This window comes from Ursus americanus, chromosome 6 (genome assembly GCF_024610735.1).
Source record: "Ursus americanus isolate L20-20 chromosome 6, mUrsAme1.1.p, whole genome shotgun sequence".
In the NCBI taxonomy this organism is placed as follows: Eukaryota; Metazoa; Chordata; class Mammalia; order Carnivora; family Ursidae; genus Ursus; species Ursus americanus.
In genome coordinates, this window is record NC_142132.1 from 60,216,761 (window position 1) to 60,238,085 (window position 21,325).

The 21,325-nt window shown below is 34.5% G+C and overlaps 1 protein-coding gene across 5 annotated transcripts in view; it reads left to right on the forward strand.

Annotated features, from left to right (window-relative positions):
• The window catches only part of JMJD1C (jumonji domain containing 1C), a 320,195-nt gene that overhangs the window by 108,386 nt on the left and 190,484 nt on the right, over nt 1-21,325 (forward strand). For 2 of the 5 annotated variants that reach the window (XM_087863078.1, XM_045783468.2), the window contains exon 2: nt 879-926. The exons of 2 other annotated variants lie outside the window; for them this stretch is intronic. In XM_087863078.1, coding sequence (XP_087719204.1) covers nt 909-926 — 18 coding nt within the window. In that variant the 5' untranslated portion in view covers nt 879-908. Of the gene's footprint in view, nt 1-878; nt 929-21,325 lie in introns of those variants that run through there. One more of the 5 variants, XM_045783474.2, reaches the window with a different exon arrangement.

The following is a 21,325-nucleotide window of genomic DNA, read 5'->3' on the forward strand; positions in this document are numbered from 1 at the left end:
GTTAATTGGAGTGTTTATCAGCTTTCCCAAATTCTGGCTAATTAGCTTAACCTTTTATTTCATGAAGTCAACTACCACTGCTTTTGCTGTTATTTTAATATTAGTTGATTCTGCTCATTTTTTTAGTCTGTTGAAATTTATTGGAATCTTCATTTTATCATTCAACATATTAATTATTATTCTTAACTTTGTATCCTGTTGAGTCAACTGAGTGTCTTGAGTGAAGTATGTGGTTCGAACCCTGTGGATTACTTTTGAAGACATTCAGTCACTTTTACTTTAGTTCTTGGTTAATACTGTAAATTGTGTTTTTTTTTTTTTAAATCCAGCTATGAGTATCAAGTTATCCTATATTATTAACGAGCCTAATAGTTTTCTTCAGAGTATGTTCGGGATCTTTCCCTACAAGAATTTAAAAAAATCTAGTGTATTAGTTATACTAGCCTCCCTAAAAAGAAGAAATTTATCGATAAAGAAAAAACTTAAGATCACTGTAGTGAAGTAAAATTTGCTCTTGGTTTAACCTTTTTCTTTTTTTAGTGCTTATAAGCCTAAGTAATAATTTTTATACTTTGGATATAGATCAACATTAATGGATCGTCAAAAGCCTTTTCAGCTCAAAGGGTCTTTATTTGATACATAATTTTCTAAGAAAAGACGTTTCTCCATTTCCCAAATCAGTGCATTTTAGAAATTATTTTCTTATGATGTTTTACAGATTATACACAGTAGAGTTGCATGTCTAATTCAGACCTGTGATTATTTAGGCTCTGTAGACAAAAACTAATTTAAAAAGTTAGCGAGGTATTCTCTTACTGTCTTCTTTTCTCATTTCAACTTCATTTACTTTTTAACTATGTTTCTTCTACCTTTTCCAGTTTTCTACTCAATTCTCCTTGGTGGGGAAGATGGATGCAAAAGAGGAGGTGTGAGTAGTTCTTTATTCTCTCTGCATCTGTTAACATTACATCATCTTTCCCATGCAGTATTCCTGTTTCTTCTTAGTTCGTCCTCTTACATTTATACAACTAGTAGGCCTGTTTGGTTTTCCTTTGTATCACTTATAAAATTTAGTCTATTCTGACAATATTGTAAATAAATAAGGTTTATGGTATTAATTCGTAAATATTCTTAGTTACATTTCCCCCTTCCATTATTTATATATGTCCTTTTAAAATTTGACGCCAGAAAACTCTATATTAGCCATATTGTTTCACTCACTCATCAACTTCATTTATTTAGTTCACTGACATTTATTAAGTTCCCAAAGTATATCAGGCCCTGAGAAGTAAGATATTGATAATTACTTTTACTAGTAGAGTTCATACTTTCATAGGTAATATCTCCTTCCATTTCTTATTAGAATTATCCATATTTATATAATTGTAAATTTACTTTTTGGTCTCCAGTTCACATTGTTGAATACTCTTTTCTTTTTTGGAGCTATGCATGGTATTATAAAAGTAGACTCAGGTTTGAGTTCTGGCTCTGCCAAATGTTAACTGTGTAATGTTGGATAAATCACTTAATCTTTCTGGATTTTATTTTTCTCAGCTCTAAGATACACTTAGTATCTACTCCATAGGGTGAATTGAGAGGATTTAGATGTTAAAAATGAATTGAAAGGAGTATACGTACATGTCCTATATAAACTTCTTAAATTTAAGGAGCTATACTGTGGTATTTTTATAAGGGTTGCTATCTAGATATTTATTGCAATCCTTTTAAAATATGATAGTAAACCTCTTTGGAAATAAGAACTGTATCATATTGATCCTTATCCATTGCAACTAGTAAATAGCAATGACTCATACTTTTGAATTGAATTTTCCAAGAAATGGACTTAGAACAAGGGTTAATATAGTTCCTGTATCTTTTCATACATATGTACTACCTCTTGGTCACAATTCTGACATAACAATGACAAATGTGTGTGCACCTGATAGCATAGCTTCAAAATACCTGGAGTAAAATTTTACAGAATTACAGAAATTACATATAGGCAATTTTGCAGTCATAGGTGGAAAATTTTAACACCCTTCCTATAGCAGTTGGTAGAATAACTACATAAAAAGCTAGCAAAGACATTGAAGATTTGACAAACATTCTCATTCATCTTGATTTAATTGATATTTATGGAACACTATACTTCATGCTGCAATAATACACTTTCTTTTCAAGTGCTCATGGTATATTTATCAGAAGAGACCATATGCTGGGTCATGAAATAATTCTAAATAAATTTTAAAAAGATGGAAATAACACAAGAGTATGTTCTTGGACCATAGTGGAGTTAAATTAGAATAATAACAGTATGATGTCTAGGAAAAACATTCAAATATTTGTGTATTAAACAATACCCATATTTTGTGGGTCAAAGAAGAAATCACAAGGGAAATTAGATGTCATTTCGAACTGCATGATATGATACACAAAGCAGAATGTGTAGATGCATCTTCAGGGTTTAGAGAGAAATTTATATCTTTAAATGCTTATATTGGAAAATAAAATCAGTGACCCAGGGATTTACCTTAAGAGAGAAAAATAAGAGCAAATAAAACCCAGCTATGAATATGGCAGGAAATAAAGATAAGAGTAGATCAATGTGGGTTTCCTGGGTGGTTCAGTCAGTTAAGCATCCAACTCTTGATTGTGGCTCAAGTCGTGATCTCAGGGTCATGAGATCAAGCCTTGTGTTGGGCTCTACACCAGGAGTGGAACCTGCTTAAGATTCTATCTCTCCCTCTTCCCCTCCCCCCACAACAAAGAGTAGATCAATGAAATAGCCTATAAAAGGGAGAAAGTGAACAAAACTCTACTGAAGTAATTATTTTCACCTGTCAGATTCTTCCTCACTTCCCCCATCCTTTCAAATCGGCAACATATCCATTTGGTGAGACTGTGGAAGATAAGCCCTTTCTCACACCTTGTCTATTGGAATACAAAATAGTACAACCTTGTGTATTGGAAAATTTGGCATTATCTAGCTAAATTAAATATTCATTTACTCTTTCATCTAGTAAATCTCACTCTTGGAAATATATCCCAAATATAGAGTGGCGTAAATACAAAATGACATATGCGCAAGGCTGCATTCATTGTAGCACCGTTTGTAGTAGCAAAAGACTGAAAGGACACAGGAATTCATCAGTAGGATTCTGATTGCATAAAATATTTATTATTATCCAATGGAGTATTATATGGGTGTAAAAGCAAATGAAGAGTGTTTTCTATGCCTTGATAGCCAATTTATATTATTATGCAGTAAAACTAATAAGATACAGTAAAGTTCATAAAGTATGTTACTGTTAATCTAAAAATATTTATATGTATTTACATTTCTAATTTTATTTTTTTAAATTTAGGAATTAAGAAAAAAACTGTTCCACTATAGGGAACAGGAATAGGAATAGAAGCAATAGCTAGAGTTCAGCAAATATACCTTGTTTTCTAGGTGTGGTGTTGTAACCATGTCAATGTTTTACATATCTCTAAAACAAGTTTTAATTATTTAAAAAACAAACCTAAAAGTGAAAGCAAAATGAAACAAGCCTAAGTGGTATAATTATAGGAAGGAACTATTTTAAGTGACTTTAAAACACAGTAATTTGATTATACATGCCGGGTGGATTATACCCTGAGGACAGAAGAACAATATAAAAACCTTAAATGGTTTTCATTAATCATAGTGTTGTTATTATTCCCAAATTGTTGTATATATATTATGCAACAAGGCAAATGATTTTAATTATGTTGGTGACATTGTATAACAAGAATCACATATAGTATGGGAGAAGAAAGAAATAGAAATATGACAATTTTTTAAAAATCTGTAGAATTTTATTTGGAAGTATCAGTATAAAGTTTATACTAACTCTTACCACAATAAAATGTATAGATAAAATGCCAATTCAGGAGAAGTGAGCACTCCTTAGAACCCAGACTGTTGTCTCTGAATGCTGTTTCCTAATGAAAAGTACCAAAGTTCCTTGGGTATATGGTTGATTTCAGGTCTGGGACAGGAGATGGACAAGATGAGCCCGGGATATTTTGTTATACCAGAAGCAGGAAAGCTATTAAAGACTACTAAGGTCTGTCTAAAAGACTCAGAAACTAATTGAAGAGGCTCTCACTGGCCAAAGATGGGAAAATTTGACAATAATAGAAATAAACAACTGCAGTAATTTGAAGCATGCTACATTTATTTAAATCTAAGAGTTTATAATGATCCCTCCCCTAAAAAACACACTCTCATTGTTTACCATTCTGGGAGGTTAAAATACTCATTATTTGAAAAACTCGTAAAAACCAAGTACTTCTTGGAAACCAAAGATTTGATGAGAATTTTCACTTACTAGACATATTACAGATAGTAAATAATGAAGGCATGATAAAATTAGAATGTCACTTCTTTGCAGCTCTCTGTGAAATAATTGCATTTAGGCATTGTTCATCGTTGGTTGCTATTATCACAGATACAAGGCAATATGCATATGCCCCTTGATGAAACACAGTACCAAGTATGAGGTTGTCTTCTCTATGAATTCTGAATTTGATTAAGACTCTAAATTCAACAATTACAGAAAATTACAAGGAGAAGAGGAACATGTTTAAAAATGCCTCAGGGGTATAGTCAGTATAATACAGGTAATTGAAGACTTCATGGGACAGCTGACTTCATTTCTTTAACATTGAAGACGTGCAGGAAGAAAAGAGGTAAAACCTTATAGATAAGAGGTGTAAGTTTCATGTCAACGAGTTGCAATAAGTGGAACCTATCATAATAAGTGATCTTAATTTGAACAAACTGAAAAGGAAAAAAAGGTCTATGCTGGGAAACTTGTATACTGACTGATAATGGATAATTTTGCAAAATTAATATTATTTTTAGTTGAAACAAGATTGACCATGAGATAAAAATTGTTAAAGCTGGGTAATGGGCACATGGGAATCCCATTATGTTATCGCTACAAAAAAATTAAGAGTTTTCAAAATAGCTTTTCATATACGGATATACCTCAGAGATACTGTGGAACCAATTCTAGATCACTACAATATAGGAAATATTGCAATAAAGTGAGCCAAATGAATTTTTTGGCTTTACATTGCATATAAAAGTTACATTTACACTATACTATAGTCTATAAAGTGTGTAATAGCATTATGTCTAAAATAAACAGTGTACATGCATTAATTTTAAAATCCTTTGTCGCTAAAAAATGCTAACTATTATCTGAGCTTTCAGCCTAGTTACAATCTTTTTGCTAGTGGAGGGTCTTCCTCATTGTTGATGGCTGCTGACTGATAAATAGGGTGGTGGTTTCTTTTGTTTTGTTTTTAGGGTGGTGGTTTCTGAAGGTTGGGTGACTGTGGCAGTTTCTTAAAGTAAGATTGACTCTTCCTTTCAGGAAGGATTTCTCTAACATGTGATGTTGTTTGATAACATTTTACTCACAGTAGAACTTCTTTCAGAATTGGAGTCAGTCCTCTCAAGCCCTGCTGCTCCTTTATCCACTGAGTTTATGTAATATTCTAAATCCTTTGTTGTCATTTCAACAGTCTTCACAGCAACTTCACCAGGAGTAGATTCCATGTCAAGAAACCACTTTCTTTGCTCATGCATAAGAAGCAACTCGTCATTCATTCAATTTTATCATGAGACAGCAGCAATTCATCCCATCTTCAGGCTCCAGTTCTTTTCTTTTCCTGTTTCCACCTCTTCTGCAGTTACTTCTGCTGAAGTCTTGAACCCCTCAAAGTCATCCATGAGAGTTGGAATCAGCTTCTTCTGAACTCCTGTTAATGTTGATGTTTTGACCTTTACCCATAAATTACAAATGTTCTTACTAGCATCTAGAATGGTGAATTCTTTTTGGAAAGTTTTCTGTTTACTTTATCCAGATTCATCAGAAGAATCACCATCTGTGGTAGCTATAACCTTATGAAATGTATTTCTTAAATAATAAGACTTGAAAGTAAGAATGATCTTGATCCATGGGCTACACAATGGATGTTATGTTAACAGATATGAAAACAACATTAATCTTGTCCATCTTTATTAGATGAATGACCAGGTGCATTGTCAATGAGCAATAATATTTTAAAAGGAAAATTTTTTCTGAGGAGTGGGTCTTAACTGGGGGGCTTAAAATAACAATAAACCATGTTGTAAACAGATGTGCTATCATCCAGGCTTTGTTGTTCCATTTATAGAGCAAAGGCAGAGGAGATTCAGCATAATTCTTAAGGACCCTAGGATTTTCAGAATGGTAAGTGAGCATTGGCTTCTGCATTAGCCCCTAACAAGAGAATCAGCCTGTCTTGAAAGGTTTGAAGCCAGGCATTGACTTCTCTCTAGCTGTGAAAGTCTTAGATGGCATCTTCACCAATAGAAGGCTGTTTTGCCTACATAAAAAGCTGTTGTTTAGTGTAGTCATTTTCATTAATTATCTTAGCTAGATCTTCTGGAAAACTTGTCATATTCTTCGAGATAAGTTCTTGATGCTTTCTTCGTCTTGTACTTCTATGTTATGGAGATGGCTTTTTTCTTTTAAACCTCATGGACCAACCTCTGCTAGCTTCAGACTTCTGCAGCTTCCTCACCTCTCTCAGTCTTAATTGGAATTGAAGAGAGTTAGGCCCTGCTGTGGATTAGTTTTTGGCTTCAGGGAATGTTGTAGCTGGTTTCATCTTCTATTCAGACCACTACAACTTTCTTCATATCAGCAATTAAGGATGTTTTGCTTTGTTATTATTCATGTGTTCACTGGAGTAGCACTTTTAATTTCCTTCAGGGATTTTTCCTTTGCATTCACAACTTGGCTAACTGGCACAAGAGGTCTAGTTTTTGGCCTGTGTTGGCTTTTGGTATGCCTTTCTAGCTAATAAGCTTTATCACTTCGGGCTTTTGATTTAAAGTGAGAGGTGAGTAACAGCTTTTCACTTGAACACTTAGAGGCCATTGTAGGGTTATTAGTTGGCCTAATTTCAATGTTATTGTGTCTCAGCGAATAGGGAAACCTGAGGAGAGGGAGAGAGAGATAGGGAAATGGCTGGTTGGTAGAGCAGTCAGAACCTACACAGCATTTATCGATTATGTTCTCTGTCTTGTGTGGTTTGTGGTATCCCCAAACTATCAATGCTAGTAACATCAAAGATCACTTATCGCAGATCACCATAACAAATGTAATAAAATAAATAAATTAGATATGTTAGAGAATTACCAAAATGTGACAGAGACTTAGGTGAGCAAATGCTGTTGGAAAAATGACATCATAGACTTGTTCCACTCAAGGTTCCACAGACCTTCACTTCATTTTTTCTTTTTTTAAAGGCAATATCTATGAAGTGTATAAAATGAAGTATGCCTGTATACAAAATTAGAGGCATTAATCTAGCATACTAAGTAGTTGAAGAATTATTTATGAACTTATATTGTAGTTTTCATTCTATTGTGGTAGAGCCATAGATGAAAAGATGAGATCAGTAAATAATAGTGATTTTCATTTGAAGGACTTTGTTGTGGTTATTTATTTATTTATTTATTTGAAGATTTTGTTTATTTATTTGACAGAGAGGCAGTGGGAGAGGGAACGCAAGCAGAGGGAGTGGGAGAGGGAGAAGCAGGCTTCCCACTGAGCAGGGAGCCCGATGCGGGGCTTGATCCCAGAACACTGGGCTCATCACCTGAGCCCAAGGCAGGCGCTTAACGACTGAGCCACCCAGGCGCCCCTGTTGTGGTAATTTATTAATTCAGGAATTACAGTTGACCTAATAAGAATGAAGAGATCAAAGTGATTCTTATTAATAAGATTTGATAGAAGGAAAAATTCATTCCATGAATTTGCTGAAAAAATGCATACATTTAAATCCAGTATTGTAAAATCTTTCTTCTACTAAAAATAGAAATTTTATGAAATGGAAATATAGTATGCATACTAGCTGTTCCTAGGGTAAGTCCTGAGGTGTAGCAGAAGACATACTTAATACTCTGTGCTCCAGTGCCCCCTTGTGCCTATTACGAAAAGGCACCATTAGTTTCTACTGGAAAAATTGGGATATACATTATAAGAGCTCTCCGGAAACAAAACATTGCAAGCTTGCAGATAGGGTTTCATATTGTAAACTTTCTGGGCCCAAGATTTATGTCCTTTTGATTTCAGAGTATGCTCTTCTATTAAAGCTCTTTCTTTCCACAGAAGCTGCTTCATTAACACTTACATGGCATTTGGGAAGTATGTAGTACATGTATATTTAATCTCAGTTTTCAGTGTTTTTATTTATTGATTTTATTTATTTATTTTTTAGTGTTTTTATGTATCTTTCCTTACCCTTACCTCCCTTTTAAAAGCAAAAAAAGGGAAGTGTGGAAATGGATATGTCAGAGGACTCGCTAAGTGGGGTTTTTCCTTCTCTCAAGGAAAAAGAATCCTGGGATCAACCTGTGCCATGATAATGTGGTATAATTGTAGACATTTTTGGCCTGCCAGCATATTAGGAGCCTACATTTGAACTTGCCATCTCATTCTTCTATCCTTTACCTGTAAAGGCATGTAAGACTTCATAGTATAATCCCAGTAAGTATAATACTATATTATTGTTGCCTTTAGGAGAAGGGAATGGCTTGGTTTTTTATGATGCTCATTTGTCCTTCTTTTTCAGTTAAATTCTCTACTTACAGCTTGTTGTTGTTTTTTAATTAGAGTAAAATTTACCTTTTCTTTGGTCAGCAGTTCTGAGGACAAATGCATAGTAATGTAACTATTACCACAGTCAACATGTAGAACTGTTCAATCACTTTGCCAGAAAATTTCCTTTGGTACCACTCCTTTGTAGTCAAACCTTTAAAGCCCCTCCACTTTTCTTAATCCTAGACAACTAATAATCAATTCTCAATCATTTGTGTTTTGACTTTCACTGAATGTCATATGAATAGAATTATACAATATGTACGTAGCCTTTTGAGTCAGGTTTCTTTCAGTTATCTAAAAGCATTTGAGATTTATCCATATTGTTGGATGTATCAATCGTTTGTTCCTTTTTAGTGCTGAGAAGTATTTCATTATACGGGTGTGCCATGGTTTGTTTATCCATTCCCATTTTGTGTTGTTTCTAGCTTCTGTCTTTTAAAAAGAAAACTGCTATATACATTCATATTCAGATTTTTGTGTAAATGTATGTTTTCATTTCACATGACTGAAACTTTAGCCACTCTATTAGGTATGTAATGGTATCTCATTGTGGTTTTTATTGCTATTTCTCTAATGACTAATGATTTTGAATATCTTTTCATGTGCTTATTTGCCATCTGTATATCTTTGGTGAAATACCTGTTCAAATCTTATCCCATGGTGTTTTTTGCTTAGTTTTCTTTTTGTTGAATTTTGAAAGTTCTTTATATATTCTGGATACTAGTCTTTTTTCAAATATTCTGTTATAGTCTGTGGTTTATTCTTTCATTTTCTTAAAGTCTTCCACAAATTTTTTTTTTTAATTTTGATGACATCAAATTCATCACATTTTTTTCTTTTATGGTCTGTGCTTTTGAAGTCCTTTCTAAGAATTTTTTGCCTAACCCAAAGACAGGAAGAATTTGTTTTTCAAGAAGTTTAAGTTTAAGTCTGTAACTATTTGGGTCTACTTTTTGTATATAGTATGAACTATGGATTGAAGTTCATTTTTTTTTTGTATATGAATGTACAGTTATATCAGCAGCATTTGTTGAAAAGATTATCTCCTTTGAATTGGATTTGTTCATTTGTCAAAAATCATTTACCAGTTTTATATGGATTCGGTTTCTGGACTTTAGTCTGTCTTTTTTTTTTTTTTTTTTTAAAGATTTTATTTATTTATTTGACAGAAACAGTGAGAGAGGGAACACAAGCAAGGGAAGTGTGAGAGGGAGAAGCAAGCCTCCGGCAGAGCAGGGAGCCCAATGCGGGGCTCGGTCCCAGGACCCTGGGATCATGACCTGAGCCGAAGGCAGATGCTTAACGGCGGAGCCACCCAGGCGTCCCAGGGACTTTATTCTCTTGTATTGATTTGTGTGTCTTTGTTTTTGGCAACATCACACTCTCTTTATTACTATAGCTTTATAGTGAGTCTTGAAACCAAACAGTGTGAGTCCTCCAGCCTTTTGTTGTTGTTCAAAATTGTTTGTACCCTTCCCGTGTAAATTTTAGAGTCTGCAAAAATTCTGCAGGGATTTTGATTGGAATTGCATTGAGTCTATAGATCAATTTAGGGAAGAATTTACTTTTTAATACTGAGTCTTTCACTGTGTTCATTATGAACACAGTGTATCTGTCCTTGTATTGGGACCTTCAGTTTCTTTTATCAGTGTTTTAACAATTCTCACATACACATCCTAAACAACTTTAGATAATTTTCTCCATACATTGTCTATTTTTTGTTATCTTAAAATACTGCCGCTGTTTTGATGAGGAGCAGGAGTATGCAGCATTATACATGCTCTTCCTACCCAAGACTGTAGCAATCAAAGTACCTCTCTCAGGTTTCTGCATTCTGGTGCTTAGTCTCAGCTTCAGTCAGAGGTCATTCTTTATCGAATTAGATTACTGGCCCGCCCTAATAGAAAGAATCCTGTATATATTTTTTTACTTCTTTTAGGGATATAGGTATATTTAGTCAGAATATGCATACAGCCTAAAAGGTACAGATTGTTTGTTGGTTTTGTTTTTTAGATAAGGGATATTCCTCATGTATTTTTCTCATATTTTTAAACTCATGCTTTTATCTACAAGAGGGAACTAACCTTTATAGTTGAAGGAAGATAAAACCGTAAGGGTAATAGGTTACCAGGGCTCAAAAAAACATGACTCTAAAAAAGTTATAATGTGAATTCAGTTCCCCACCACTTGAGACCAAGCCAATTCTGTTCTTCATTCCTTATTTTCTAAATTGGATCAGTACCATTAACTGACATAATTTAGTTGAGAATATACAAATAATTTCAGTATAGACTACTAAATGCGTTGGTAGGTGCTTAAGTGCATACAAGATGATAGAGACCTATGGCTCAGTTCAAGTGATAGAAACTTGTTTTTGAGAACCAGACTTCTGAAGTGTTTCTTGAAGCCTGGAAGTTCAGAGGCCTGATAAGAGACTGTAAGGTTCAGATTGAGTTGAAAAAGAGGTGGACTGCAGTATTTGCTGAATGAATGAACGGTTGGTAGACATTGAAAATGGAATGCTCAAGGTAAATGTGAAAGTAAGGATGAAAGGAAATAATAGATTGTTAAAGATTTCAGATGGGGTGCCTGGGTGGCTCAGTTGGTTAAGCCCAGCTCTTGATTTTGGCTCAGGTCATGATCTCAGTGTTGTGAGACCAACTGCCACGTGGGGCTCCACGCTGGGCATGGAGTCTGCTTATGATTCTCTCTCTCCCTCTCCTCTGCTCCCCTTTCTCTCACTCCCTCTCTTAAAAAAAAAAAAAAGATTTCTGATATGGAGTAGTTCTGGAGGATGACAAGGTCTAGAGAGACTGAGGGTAAAAGAGGTGAAAAGTTACTGTGGTTGAGAAATTTAGAAAACTTGGAGGCTCAGTTATGGTATTAAAACTATGAATAACTTAATAAAGGGAAACTTGTCTCTTTTTAAAACAGTATTTCATCTCATTTTATTTGATCCCTTTTGACTCCTGTTGATTGTAAAATAACTCAATGAAGAAATCTTTGATATAGTCAAATAATTTGAGTACCACTAATGGAAAGTTGATCACATCCCTTTCTGTGGCTCTGTTCTATCAATTGTAAGGGTTAGGATATACCTAAGGGGAGAGTCCATAAGTCCTCTGTCCTGTTTCAAAATAATCTTGGCATGTAAGATCCCCTGAAATGTAAGGCCAACACAAATATGACTCTTTCAAGTAGATTCTAGGCATTATTTTTAAATACTAATAAGTTTTTAAAAAGAGGGAAAAGGCCATCAGAATGAAATAACTTTTTATTCAGTGTCAGAATTCTACCAGTATTTAATTAAGTACTACCAGTATGTTTTATTAAAATGTAATTAGATCTTCTTTAATACTTTCGTACTTTCAGCCAACTACAGTATTCAATACCTGAATTTTTATTTGGACAGTTATACATGGTTTTTCCTCCCAACCTGAGGTCTGGAGACAGTGCCAGCATAAAGTGTTATAAAAAGTATTGGGGAACAAAATTTCAGCCACCAGGTTTTTTAGACTTCAGTAGCACTTAAGCATTTAAGTCATCCAATGTTATAATTAAAAATAACAAGTGTTTTATTGTGGTACTAGAATATATGCTGTCTGAATAAGGATCCGTATACTAAGGTCGAGCACCAATTTTGAGGTAGATACTTATTTTATTTTTTGTATTTCAGAAAGAAAACTCTTGAGATTCCAAGTCCTTTTTTTTTTTAAATTAAAAACTGGGGCCTACCATTTTTGTCAAGCATTTTAGACAATTAGAATTACTCTAGGCATTGGAGAATGACCTAATTGTGTTTCATTCCTATCATATGCTTTGCTGATTTTATACTTGTTCAAGGATAATAGGCGTGACTACAAAGGGCCATTACAAAGCCTATGTTAGGTGTCTCATCCGTATATGCTGTGTACCAAGACACTATTATCACCACAGATCCTTGGTGCTTAGCTAGGTGAGATCATGTGGACTTCCTGATATCTCAGTTTCTTTGATCTTCAGTTGAATTTCCTGGGATGCCAAATTGTCTTTCACATGTTTTTGGGAATAGAGAGCTGTGTGTGTGTGTGTGTGTGTGTGTGTGTGTGTGTGTGTTACGTAGACACAAAGAGTCTAACCTATGGAGAAAAGATCAAAGTGTGGAACACACCTTTGCTTATTTGACCTACCTTTAGGCCCTCTACCTAATAGGGCTCTAGAAAATCCATTGCTGGATCTGTGTTAAAATGTAAAGACAATTTGTTGTACTTTTGGAGCTAACTAACTTTTTGCTTCAAAAAACAAGGCAATAAATTTATGATTCTACTTCTCTTTCCCCGTCAAGGGTACTGTGGCTATAGTTAGGTTTTATTATGAATAATGTTGAATCTTAATGGTCTGTTTATACCTTGTATCCGTTGGATTCTTTAAGGATGTTGTATTAGTTCTTTAATATATATAAATGTGAATTATGAAGGGCACTGAACTGCCTAGAGTCCCTGCTCTGAAGTTATTTTCCATCCTCAATTCTTTTCTCTTAATATATGAACTGATTATATACCTTTTTATGACACTAAAATCTCTTTTTGACATAAGTAACTTGTTTTCCGATTATTTTAAATGAATGCATTACATCACAGCCCATTTTTATAAAAAGAATAAACTTTTTTTTAAATTAATACGCTTTATTTTTTAGAACAGTTTTAAGTTCACAGCAGAACTGAGTGGAAGGTACAGAGTTTCTGTACACCTCATCACGCTCAGATCCCTTCCAGTTTTCCCTTATACAACTGATGAGGCAATACTTAACGTGTTACTATTAACTAAAGTCCATAATTTACATTATGGTTTACTGTTTGTGTTGTATAATTCTATGAGTTTTGACAAATGCATAGTGTCATTGGTCAGCCATTATAGTATCATATACAGTTGTTATATTGTCCAGAAAAATCCCCTGTGCTCCAAATATATGCTCTCCCCCACAAGCGAATCACTGACAACTATTTAACTTTTTGTTGTCCCTCTAATTTTGCTTTTTGCAGAACTTCATATGGCTGGATTATAGTATATAGCCTTTTCAGAGTAACTTTAACTTAGCAATATGTATTTTTATGCATTCATGTCCTCATGGCTTGATAGTCTTGAGTCCATTTCCTTCCTTCCTCCATTCCTTCCTCCCTCCCTCTCTTCCTTCCTCCCTCCCTCCCTGTCTCTCTCTCTCTCTCCCTCTTTCTTTCTCTTTCTTTCTTTCTTTCTTTCTTTCTTTCTTTCTTTCTCTCTCTCTCTCTCTCTCTCTCTCTCTTTCTCTCCCTCCTTTCCTTTCCTTTCCTTTCCTTTCCTTTCCTTTCCTTTCCTTTCCTTCTTTCGATTTTATTTATTTATTTGACAGAGAGAGCACAGGCAGGGGGAGCGGCAGGGAGAGGGAGAAGCAGGCTCCCCTCTGACCAAGGAGCCCAATGTGGGGCTCAGTCCCAGGACCCTGGGATCATGACCTGAGCCAAAGGCAGGCGTTTAACCAACTGAGCCACCCAGGCCCCCTGAAATTTCATTTCTTTTATTGCTGAGTAATATTTATTGTATGGATGCACCACAACTTGTTTATTCACCTGTTGAAAGACATTTTGGTTGCTTCCAAATTCTGGCAATTCTGAGTAAAGCTGGCAATAAATACTATAGAATATATAAGTATTAGCCATTTACATGAGAGTTTTCTAAAATACATTTCTGCATCATCTTAGATGATTATTCTGGATATAAATTTAGACTTTTCCTGTGTCACTCATAGGAGAGACAGACATTAAATATACACAGACATATTTCATTTGTGTCAGATGGTGTAAAGACAAGATATATGTTGGTATGAAAGTGTATATAGAGGGTTTTTAACCTTTTGCATATATTTTTAAATTAAACAAATACCCATTTAATATTGAATTATAATACAATGATACAACTTTAGGACCAATTTTGAGTCCTAGGGTAAAAGATTTTCTGAGGTCTTTGGGAAACTTTTCATAGTTCTTAAGTGCTGCGGAAGCATGCGCTAACAGTCTCTCTCCCTGTTTTGCTTTTATAATCTGCTTCGCACTTGGAAACTAGTATAATTTTTTATTATCTGTATACTAGTGTCAATGAGTTCTGAATGAAGATGAGATAATTCACCTTTGGGTAAAGTGCATTTGCCTTTAGTGAATAGAATTTGTAACATCTTTCTTGACTCTTTAGGAGACTTTTGGCCATTTTCATTCAACTGTATTTCAGAGAGATAGTAATACTATTACCTACATACCAGTATTATATTTAGAACTCAGTATATTTTCCCTCAAATATATTTGATCTTCATTAATAAAATAAGTAACATGTTTCTCTATCCCAAATAACTGTTTTATTAATATATATTTGAATAGTTAGGTCAAGAATCAGAAGTATATTTTAATCTTACTAATTTGTTATTAATCCCCATTACGAGTTCTTTGTAAATAATATAAACAAAGGGCATTTACTACTACTTTACAATATTATAGAAAGTATTTCTGTGGTAACTTTCTAAGAAACCTATTGCAGAAGGTAAATGGAAGGAATTAAAAATAGAAAAACTAGGGGTGCCTGGATGGCTCACTTGGTGGACTGCCTTCGGCTCAGGTCATGATCCCAGGGTCCTGGGATTGAGTCCTGCGTTGGGCTCCCTGCTCCTCGGGAAGCCTGCTTCTCCCCTCTCCCTCTGCCTGCTGCTCCCCCTGCTTATGTTCTCTCTCTGTCAAATAAATAAATAAAATCTTTTTAAAAAAATACGGAAACTAGAAACCAGAAGTAATTTTTAGTAGTGTGAAAATAAGAAACAAGTACTTGATTTTTTTTAATGTAAAGTATCAAAGAAATATGTTTTACCTATGGCCAGCTCTTCTTTGAAAAGTTTTTTAACTGGGGGCGCCTGGTGGCTCTATTGGTTGAGTGACCAACTCTTGATTTTGGCTCAGGTCATGATCTTAGGATCCTGGAGTTGAGCCCCCAGCATGCTCAGTAGGGAGTCTGCTCTCACCACCCCCCCATCCCCGGTTGTGCACACACTCTTTCTCTCTCTCTCTCAAATAAATAGATCTTTTAAAAATGTTTAAAAAAAAGAGAAAAGTTATTTAATTGGAACAGCCAATCTGTAAAGAAGAATACCAGTGATGGTTTTGTGTTGCCCCAGCTACCCGTTGGATTAACTGCCAATTACATTATCTTCTGAGGCTCAATTAATGAAAGACCACATGGCTATAGTCAAGAACATTTGTATAGTCCCTAGTATATACTGTGGAAGGGAAGTCCCTATTTCTTTTCCCCAGGCAGAAAAAGGAGCACTTGGATATTTTCTAATATGCTAGAATATTTAGAAATCCTCCTAATGCAGAGGAAGGAGGCGGAAATGTTCATCCTTCTTAATTCACCCTCAGCCCTGATTTTTATCACATTCCAGTAATTTATAGTGTCTTAATTGTCCAGTCCAGTGGGTTTTTAAAATTTGTCTGCAGCCTTTGAAGATGTTAACTTGCCTTTTCATATGAAACTTACCTTTTTGATTGGAATAGTACCTTCTCTAGACGTTATACTTTGTTTTCCTTCTCAGTTGTGTTCATTTGTTTCTTTTCCTCTGGTAGCCTGTAAGGTTTGAGATTTTATATGCTTTTATTTTCTTTCCTATGAATTTCTCATTCTCCACATTTTCTCTACTCCATATTTTCTCTACTCCATATTTCATTTCCTATAACCTGAACCCAGACCACCTTTCCTCTAGGTCAGTTAGAATATTCTCCAAGTGTGCTTGATTTTCTTTCCCGTAAGCATAGTATTCCCTTTTTTAAAGTATTTCCCCTTTCTTCATCTGTTAAATCCTGCTTTTTTCTTCAAATCCTGTTTAAATGTCACTTATGTCATTTAGGTTTTCCCAGTTTATCCAGGCTATATTTGTTACTTTCTCCTCTAAGCTATTAAAGTAATACTCTGCATATTTGTATTATCCCACTCATTACACTGATTTATCATTATTGAATGTCTATAGCCATACTAAAGTAAAAAATCTTAAAATCATAGATGTGCAGATTTTATTTTGTCCAGAATTGTGACTGACACATAGTAGGCACATTTCAAGAATTGTAAGCATGTGTGCATGAATGATTGCATGAAACAAAGATGTTGTAAGAACATATTTATAGTAATATATCAAAATAGGAACTGTTATTTTTTATAGCCACAGTGTATAATATATTTGAGTAAATTGCAACATGCATATGAAAACAAATGGTTGTAAAGCAGTTGGTAAATAATATATGTAATTAGAATCCTAGAGATCAAATAACGTATCCTACATAATAAGAATTTAAATAACATAAAAAATATCAATGTTTGGCAAAACAGGGAATAGAATCTATGAATTAAGATTATTTTTTGGCTCTTTGTCAAGAGTGTTTGCCATAGATAAGCTGTTTAAAACTATTTCTAGGGGCGCCTGGGTGGCACAGCGGTTAAGCGTCTGCCTTCGGCTCAGGGCGTGATCCCGGCGTTGTGGGATCGAGCCCCACATCAGGCTCCTCTGCTGGGAGCCTGCTTCTTCCTCTCCCACTCCCCCTGCTTGTGTTCCCTCTCTTGCTGGTTGTCTCTATCTCTGTCAAATAAATAAATAAAATCTTTAAAAAAAAAAAACACTACTTCTAAATTAAAGTCAGACTATCAGTTTTTGCTCATTTTTTTATGTGTTCAAACTTTATTCTCTAAAATCTGTAAGTATTTTGGCAGATATTTTACTTTCCTGATTGTGAATTTCTTAAAGCCCAACCTATAATGGAAACTATACTTTCAAATTCTATAAATAGGATAATTAAATGGTATGTATTATAATTTGCACATTCATTTTTTAAAACTAAAGTGTGAGTAGATATATTTTGCAAATAAGTTTTTAAGTCAGTTATCTTTTACTAAATGAAAGTTTTTCTATACAAATAATGTTTTAAACATTGCTTATGTTCTGTAGTCAGCCAGCCTAAAGTACATTGATCCCACAGAATAAGTGAAGTGTAATACTGAAACCACATGTTGTAATATTATTGTAAAATATTATTCTGCTCTTTTATTCTGTACCTGTAGTGTTGTTTCATTGGAATTATATATTCTAACTTTAAATGGATGATTTTAGGAATACCTCTTTTCCTGTCATTCCCCTCCTCAGTCCTTAGCTTCTTGTAGCTGGGACAGAAATATCTGAGAGGAGTGACTGGATTGGCGTTCATAGCAGTAATAGTGGCAGAAAAGATTTGTCAGTTGCGTGATTGAAAGTATAAATTTTCAAAACTGTGGAGCTCTCACACTGAGTTTAAGAGGCTAAAAATCAACTGCTAGGGAAAAGAAATCAGAAGCTAATATTTACCTAGAAGATGATTGATATTCATGCTGTCCCCTAAGATTTCCAACCTACTTTAAAAATTACTCCTAGGAACTGGAATTATATATACATCATGGGAGCTTTAGTATTTGACCTCTTTTTTATAAAAACAGTATACTTAGTATAATCTCTAATCATGCGTCAAAAATCAAAACCAGAATTTGAGCCTTTTTTTAAATAAATTATGTTGGAGATTTATGAACAAGCATTTGTAATATGTAGGACTTTGCATTTAACTTGGATTTTTCTTCCTGGAGACTTTTTAGTTGCTGTCCCTTTCCTTTAAACTCTCTAGTTACATCCATATCTTCAGATATGTAAACTACTCTCAGGTATCCCTTTTTTCTTAACCTATAGAAAACCTTTCTTCACTGACTTACTCTCATGCTTTAAAAGCATTCTCAGAATTTGAGTTCCTGGAAGGCTTTTTCCTTTTTGTTTAGTCAAGCTGCTTCTCTCTCTCCTTCACTTTTTTAAATGTCTAGAAACTACTCTTCTGTCAAGCTGCCTTATGCTAAAAAACTGAACTGCTGAAGAGAGACATTTTCCATATAGATGATATTTAGTTTTCCTCCTCTGAGCCATTCAGCAGTTCTTAGTTTGTTCAGTGGTGCTATCGAACAAACAGAGAACTTAGGTATTATCATTTGTGTGTCATTATTTACATAATTGTCTAAAAGGACTTTATGTTATATCCTAAATCTCATAAATTTAATACCACATTTAAAATTTATTTTTTACAGATTTTATTTATTTAAGAGAGTGAGTTAGTGAGAGGAGGGGCAAAGGGAGAGGGAAAGAGAGAATCTGGAGAGAGCCTGCGCTGGGCGGAGCCCAACGTGGGGCTCTATCCCAGGACCCTGAGATCAGGACCTGAGCCAAAATCAAGAGTCGGATGCTTAACCAACTCTGCCACCCTGGTGCCCCCACCCCCACGTTTGGAAATTTTTCAGTATTTGGGCAGAGATGACCAGGTTTTGGTCCCCCCACCGGATTGGTTATCATCAAATTATTTATATAGATTTGTAGATGGATAAATCTTGTGGAAAACTCGTCCATTTTTCCTCCATATTGCTATTTTATAGAGCAATATTCTGTTAGGTATCTCATAATAGGAGATTTTAGGGACAAATGGGGAAAATCTTGTGGTATAAACAATCTTATTAATAATGGACAGTGAACATTGGCATTATTAAAAACCTCGAGAAGACTTCTGATAAAATTAGACATTTGTACTTACTAGTTCATGATTGTTCATAACTTATCTGGCTTCCGTAGTGCTTATTTATATACAAAGAAATAATGATTCTATAATGTAGACTGTAGTTTGAGGAATGTTAATATAGTCTAATGCTTTTATTTTTAATACACAAAATTCTTTAGAAGCTAGTTGTATCCCATCACTGTTCTCACATGACATGATGCAGATCACTTTTACTTTTAGAGTGCATAAAAAGGTGAGGCCCATCGTGTACCACGTTGGTGTGATAATACTAGTATTATTATTGATACCAAGGTAAAAATAACTAAATTTGTTTTTATCACTTGACTTTATAGTGGCAATAGTTGTGCAATTTTAATCATCTTTATAAATACCAGTGAAAATAGTATATTGTTAGAGAATACAAGCTTTCTTAGTTATTGGTCATTGTTTTTATTTCATCATTCTAGGAAAATAAGTAGGGGATTCTCCTAGGACCTTTCAAAAATTTTGTGATAAATATTAATGAATTTTAACTCCAAAAATGTCCATCATACTAATCTGAAATATTGTTTCAAATTGGTGCATTAGTAGATTTTTATATAGCTAATATTTTTACTGTTCCCACATTATTTTTCCCAAATTAACTGTATAACATTTGCAGATAAAGATTGTGGCTTACTTTACCTAAAATAAAGTGGCAGGGCTGAAATTACAATTTAGATAAAAATAATTCTTAGCTTTAATATTCTATTATTTTGATATGTGTAAGTTGAATGTAGGTGTCCAAGTGACCAGAATCCATTTGCCACTTTCAAGCAATCAAGCTATGTAAGAGAAGAGAGACATTTTCCATATAGATGATAATTGTGTTTGAACAGTTTATTTTTTATTTTTAAGATTTCATTTTTATTTGAGAGAGAGAGCATGAACTGGGTGGGGGGAGGGGCAGAAGGAGAGGGAGAAGCAGAACCCCCTACCCCTGAGCACGTAGGAGCCAGATGTGGGGCCCGACGTGGGGCTCAATCCCAGGGCCCCAAGATTATGACCTGAGCTGAAGTCAGATGCTTAACTGATTGAGCCATCCAGGCGCCCTGTGTTTGAAGGGTTTAGGTTAATTTAATGGGTCACATAGCAGAAACTGTGTCGCATGGCAGATGCTTATAGTTCCTTCATCTTGCTAGTGGTTCCTCTGACAGTCTGACAGCTTTTCTTTCAGTGTCTGCTGTATGCATATATAAAATAGAGAATTTGTGCATGTTGAGATCTGTTGTAGAAGTCATGTATTAAAAAAGATATATGACAGTCTTTTAATTATCTAGTGACCAGTTCTTCAAAATCACTGTTTTGTTTCTTGAGCTAAAAGATGTATTTACCACGTGTTCACTATGAAATAATTATTTTTAATGATTATTTTGCTGAGCCTTTTTCTCACATCATATTCACTCTTATGGTAATCACCACAATATCCATAGCTGTTAATTCTTGATGTATATCTCTTATTTCTGAATTCCCAGTGTTCATAATGATAGGCTCAAATATGCAGTCAAGTGTTTACTGAATGAAATCTTCCTTTTCTTTTTTTCTACTTAAGTATGAATGCAGTGATTAATTAGTAAATGAAGCAACTGTGTTTATGTTGCATTTAGGACCTTTTTTCTTTTCTTTCTTTCCTTTTTTTTTTCAAATTAGTCATTTATTCATACTTGTTATATGTTTTACATGATGCTGGGTCGTCAAAATATTTGCTGAGCACTTTAGTTTGTTAGGCACCATGCCAGGTACTAGAGATGAAAAAAAAAAAAAAGATGAAGGCATACTAATCCTTGCCCTCGAGGATCTTGTATCTTTAGTTAATAAGAAGGAAATAAGCAGGCCAAAGGACCTAATAGAGGTGAACAAGGTGGGAGTCAATATAAAGTAACATAAAACTAAACAACCAAGTAAGTATATACAGTGTTTTTGGTAGGTTTGCAGCTTAATGGAAAGAAACGATGCCTCCCCAAACCTCACCCCACATACCTACCAATATACCAT